Source organism: Ziziphus jujuba, chromosome 10, assembly GCF_031755915.1.
Source record: "Ziziphus jujuba cultivar Dongzao chromosome 10, ASM3175591v1".
Taxonomy (NCBI): domain Eukaryota; kingdom Viridiplantae; phylum Streptophyta; class Magnoliopsida; order Rosales; family Rhamnaceae; genus Ziziphus; species Ziziphus jujuba.
The window spans coordinates 7,557,883-7,563,882 of NC_083388.1; the positions used below are offsets into that span (position 1 = coordinate 7,557,883).

The 6,000-nt window shown below is 34.9% G+C and overlaps 1 protein-coding gene across 1 annotated transcript; it reads right to left on the reverse strand.

Moving 5' to 3' along the window:
• Nucleotides 1-1,553: 1,553 nt before the first annotated feature.
• On the reverse strand, nt 1,554-3,966 carry LOC107430601 (transcription factor DIVARICATA). The gene is made up of 2 exons (XM_016041463.4): nt 2,546-3,966; nt 1,554-2,316 (listed from the first exon to the last, which is right to left on the reverse strand). The coding sequence occupies exons 1-2, from the start codon at nt 2,956-2,958 to the stop codon at nt 1,812-1,814; spliced, it is 918 nt and encodes a 305-aa protein (XP_015896949.1). The 5' UTR covers nt 2,959-3,966; the 3' UTR covers nt 1,554-1,811.
• Nucleotides 3,967-6,000: the final 2,034 nt, after the last annotated feature.

Genomic DNA, 6,000 nt, shown 5'->3' on the forward strand with positions numbered 1-6,000 from the left:
GAATAATGGTAAAGATATCTTTCTCCTAATCAAAAGCTGAGATAGTTTTTGTTTGTCTCCATGATCCACATCACACGTTTAGTCTATACTTGGGTACAACACTGAAAAAACCCTTTTTTATTTTTTATTTTTTATTTTTATTAGTTGGTAGGTGCCGTACATTTAGAATCACAAAGACCATTATGCCTTTCTTGGACTTAATACTACTATTAACACCTTCACGGCCTTCAAAATAAAACTAGAAAGTAAAAGCCAAAAAAAAAAAAAAATCCCCAGTGAGAAATATCTCACACAAATCTGTCTATTGAGAAAAAGATAAACGACAAATTATTTAAAATTAAGTGGTAATCTCATCTGTATCTGACTTTTGTACTGTACATTCTTTTTTTAGTTTGACACTTAATTGTCACTCTTAGGAGAGATCTTCTTTCTGAGGGGATCTATTAGGAAAGGTCTAAAATGAAATACGAAAGGAAAGATTACCAAATGCCAAGTAATAAATAAATAATAAATATAAGAATAAAAGTGAATTAGGCATATGATTCTTTTGCCAGTGCACGTAGAGTCAGCAATTCATTGAGGTTTGAAGGTCAGTCTTAGTCAACTAAAACCATTTGCGTGTACGGAAGTGGGTTAATTTGGAACAGTCTAAAAGTGTTTTAAAAAAAAAAAAAAAACAAAAAGAAAAAAAGAGTAGGCAGTAGCAGGGTACACCAAAATTCCCTCCTGCTCTGTGACTTTATCCAATTTATATAAACCTGCATCCAAATTACGTACTCTTTTTTATTAAATATATTGGCTTAAATCTGTAACTGATTAATGGGCATAAATTGGAATCCTAATTGCTCTGTTTCTTAAAATGTTATATAGGTCCTGATTTTATTATTATATATTTGTAGATTTGATGCTGTGTCTCAGAATCAAATGTTCAAGTTAGTCTATCTGACTAAAGCTTACTAATTAGTAAATTGATCTTAGGTTAAAAAGTAAAGTTCAAAGATCCCCATGAATAGGTAGAGGACATTCCAAGTTGCCACATGTCGTTCAAAATACTAATCAGGGGAAAAAAATGAAAAAGAAAAAATCTTCGAGCACAGTAAAATTAAGCATAATAATTGCATAACTTAGATAAATATAGCAAAATGGTATCACTGAATATTACTACGAAGTTGATGCATCAAACAATGTGTAAGTTTTTAGCATTTGGGTCGAAGATGCTTATCTTTGAAGATGCTTTTATTTCATTCTCCATGAAAACTTGGAATTCCATATGTCTGGCCAGCTGAATGCTGATGCATTATCTCTTTCTGCATTTCAAATCTTTAACTCAGAAGAACCATTCTTAAGGGTATCAAATAAAGGGAGAGTCAACTAGGACAACAAACTTGCTTTGCTTTCACTGTCCATTTTTCTAGACCCTCAAAAATAACATGATTTTTTTTCCATTACATAATGTTTTGTTCACCTAATATTCCCTTTCTGCATAAAATTTACCATTCCTTAACCAGATAACTTTGTATTAGAAAAACTACAAGAATAGCAAATTAAAGCTCTTGTTTTGAGAAGCCTTCCCATTTTCAGAACTTGCAATTCCCAAGGAAATACTACAATCCTGCTCCCTCAAAAGTTTAGACTACTGGACTAAACTCAAAGTTCTAGATGACATATTCACATGGAAACCAGGAGAAGTTTAAAAAAAAAAAAGAAAAAGGCGAAAAACACAAACATAGCTATACTAGTGAACAAGGGGGAAACCAAAAAAAAAAAAAAAAGGCAAATCAAGCCGCTGAGACTTCATGACAACTGCTATACTATCCATGTGGGTAGTGCTGTGCTGCTTGCATCTGAAAAACCATATTTTGATGTCCAAAGTAAGAGTCATGAACAGCACCTCTATGGAGATTCTGCCCTTCTATTTTAATTCCATAGGAGTTGATCCCATAAGGATTGGAGACAAAAATATTTCCATTTGTTGGATTGAAACCCATGTTTGCTCCACCACCACTACTTGGCTGAATCCATTGAAATGATCTCCTTGGTATCGAAGCAGAATTTGATTGCTGACACAGCAGGGAAGATTGGTCCGGAGAAGGAGGCCCTTTACTATCAGGGGATGGAGTTCTAGTGTCATTGAGATTCACAGTGGTTATGTCATGGATGCTGGCTCTTCTCTTATCTTTCCCTCCTGATAATTGCCTGATAAAATACTTCTGAGCATGGCTGGCCACTTGAGTCGGTGTTCGAGTTACCACGAAATTGCGAGAGATGTTCCTCCAATCCCCTTTGCCATACTTTTTAAGACCCATGAGAAACAACCTAAGCACATACACAACCAACCATCAAATTATTAGGACCCCCCAAAAAACAGTAAATTGAATGACAAGAATTAAAACTTTTTTAATATATATGGCTTGGTTTGAAAAATCCATCAAATTTATTGTTTACTAGATCATATCCTCAAATGGGTTACATTTCAAGCTCAGCATAATTCAAGTTTTCAACTTATAACAATGAAATGAATTTGAATTGGGATTGGGATACTTACTTATGTTCTTCCTCAGTCCATGGAACCCCTTTCTTCCTTTCTTGATCAGCAGGCCGATTTGATGAAGATCTCTTGCCACCAATAGCATAAGGTTGTTTCAGACCATCAAAGCCATGACTATTCACCCAGTCCAATGTGAATGTTGAGGTGGTATATCCAGGAATTGGGATAAGCCCTGCTTCTATATTGCTTACATCGTCTTCTAGCTCCTTGTACTGCTTTATCACATCCCCAACTGTCTTCCCAGGTATCATCTCAGCCACCTTGTGCCACCGATCCGGGGTGTCCTTATCGAACACTGCCAGAGCATTCTCAAACAGTTTGTTCTCCGCCGGAGTCCATTTCGTGTTCTTGCTCTCTTCGAAAAGCCAATTCGAGTTCGAGAAATAAGATGCTGGCGATAGAATTGCCATCAACACATCAAATTTACAAATCCCAGTTTTCTGATATTCAAAGCCGGTGATGAAACAGGGGAGAAAAACAGAGCTAGAGGTTGAAGAACCGCTTGGTGGAAGAAATGCCAGAGGTGGAGGTTTCACCACAATAATATCAGTGTTAAATCAAAGAAGAATTTTTTGAAAGGAATCAGAATACCTTCCTTTTTTTTTTTTTTTTTAATTGTATAGGGCATAGCCTGAGGAATCTAGAAAAGACCCACCTTTCCAAAAATCAAATAATATGTATCCAAAAATCTAAATTATAGCTTTAAAATAGTCCAATAGCTACAAAGATACAACAACCCTAGACAACCACTTTTTCTGAGATCTATTATCCCTATCTAAAGTCTCAAGAAAATTGAATAGATAGAACAAAGGATGAGTGAACAAGCAAGAGCAAGAGACACAGAAGCAAATTTATACACAAAATGAAGTAAAAACCTCCTTAAAACCTTTTCTTTGAGGAAATTGTATAAGTAAGAATTAACACTTCAAATGTGCAGCTTAACCTCTTATAATATCCCAATTAGGAAAGGAAAGGAAACTGAATAGGACACCAAAAAGGCTGTAAATAGAAAGAAGAAAAAAAACTAAAAACCCGATACGGAAAAACAGTGTGAAGGCTCTGAATTTCGAGGAATTTTTGAAGCAGTGACAAAAAGCTGGGAAAAGATCTCTTCTTTCTTCCTTTTTTTCCTTGAGGCCTTGGCAACAAAGAAAAGAGAAGAAAGAAAGAGGAAACAAAATAAAAGTGTTTATTGATAGCTGTGAATGTAAAAAGGAAAATAATAATAATAATAAATATTACAAGCTCAAAAAGCAAGCTAGTGAGCTTCAAGGAATGAATCTAAATCTCACCCAAAAAAAAATTTTAAAAAGAAAAATCAAAGAAAGAGAAAATTTATGTAGATAGAGCAGATGGGAAGAGAGAGAGAGTGCAAAAGCAGAGGTTGAAGGTGTTGTGCGGTGATTGGAGAGTATGGTTTTTATGGATACTTTCTCTCTCTTATTATAATACATTCTCCCTTTCTTTTTCATTTTTTTAATATTTAAAACACTTTGTCAATGCAATTTCTTTTTCTTTTTCTTTTTTTTTAAAAAAAAAAGGAGAGAGAGAATTTCAATTTTCAAAATAAATAATATTGAGTTTTTGAGAGGAACAGGAGCTGGAAGGCTCATGATGAATGATGAAGCTCATCTGTCCTATTCATATCAATTGGGGTCCCTTAAAAAAAAAAAAAAAAAAAAACAAACTTTACAAATCCAACCAATAAAAGAAATCCCAACCGTTAGATGAAATGAAATTAAGAACATTTGACTGATGGAAGGGTAATTTAGTAAAAATAAAGAGGTAGCCGCCAAGGCAACGGTCCAGATCAATGGTAAATTCGTATTTGCAAGTTGGTGTAGGGAGTGTGGTCCCCACGAAACAGTTATAACTTTACCAGGCTTCTTATTGGGCAGCCTCCCACATAATTGTGAAAAGTGATGATCTCAAGGAACAGGGGGGGGTCCGTCGTAAGAATCCTGATTCTTACACGTGGCTAAGCAGCATTGGTCAAGAGAAACCCCTGTACTGTACAGTCCAAGGTGTTATGTCACTGTACTGATTACCAATTAGCTGGATCCACGTAAGTTGGTAGAAACTCAAATCATGGGGCCGAGTGTACGTGATCACCCAACATATAATTGCAACCATGGCTTTGCCACCTTTTAGCTTAGCCAACCACCGACTCTCACATCTCCAATCACTTTTTTTTTTTTTTCCTTAAAATAAAAAATAAAATGTTTTTATTTTTTTCTTATTATTATTATTATTATATATTTTTTTTTTGGGCTTTCAATGTTCTGTTCTGTTAGTGGAATTGAGTAGGAGAATGATGCCATCTTCACACACCATTTTTGATCGTCTGATGAACACCCCTAATCGAAGGGCTATAAATCAGTAGGACCCACGTCTTAAATCAAGTTTTCTCAAAAACACAATAACCTGTCTTCCACATGTGGAGCGTGCAATCCACGAACGTACCATAGAAATTTGTGCTCCACCATTTTCTTTTTTCTTTTTTCTTTTTTCCGCTCTTTATGAGCCTCAACAAAAACGGTCCCCTTCTGATGTGACCAACTGCTCCACTGCCTTTGTCCTCTTTCTCTCTTTCCTTCTTTCTTTTTCCCACTCGTTGCAATTGCAAAATCTACAATCTAAATATTTTCTGGGGCAGCAAAAACCAAACCCCTCCAAAAGTCCCAGTAATGCTAATGAATTCAATCCAAATTATCCCAAATCTTCCTTCTTAGACCCTCTTCAATCACCAAAGAAAACCTAGCCCTTTCTTTAGAGGGTATTTTAGGTAATATAAGTTCTTTCATGTGGGCCTTGAAAATCTAGGCCCATTAAGTAGTATAAATGATGAAATTGGAAGCAAGTAACATAAAAAACTAGAAATGCACGACCATTTCCCATTTATGTTCTGTATGGCCCATTATTTTTGGTATGTACTTTCCAAAATGTTTGGTCCCCTATGAAATTTCAATAAACAGAAAAGCCAAGTCTTATAAGTATCATTATTAGAGAGCTTGAAAAAATCATTGGGGATGTCAATGTCATCGCCCTTTTCGCTCACCTCCAAGTAAATAAAAACCCACTACCATCATTTCTCTCTATTCTGTGTTTATTTGGATGTTGACTCTTCCCAAGTAGATGAAGTTAGTCGTTTTTTTCATTTTTTTTTTGTTTGGTATTTTAACCCCCATTCATCTTCCTTTTATTTGCTTTGCTTGTCTCTTAGGAAATCACTAAAATTCTTTTCCTCTTTACCTTTTTTCAACAATTCAATTATTGCAATTTCAAAGTAACCAAATAATTTTGCTAGAATGATTCCATTTTTATTCTTGAATGATTGGAGTGAGAAAAAAAAAAAAAAGTCATTACACTGTAAAATCATATTTGTTCGATAAATTCCATAATACGTCTTTACAAGAAGTGAAATGTTCTTCTTTTTAACCCTTTTCCAATGA

Excerpts from the sequence above, each read along its gene's own strand:
- LOC107430601 (XM_016041463.4), bottom strand. The coding sequence starts at position 2,958 with ATGGCAATTCTATCGCCAGCATCTTATTTCTCGAACTCGAATTGGCTT. Across the intron at positions 2,317-2,545 it reads TGGACTGAGGAAGAACATAA|GTTGTTTCTCATGGGTCTTA; the intron begins GTAAGTATCCCA and ends GTATGTGCTTAG.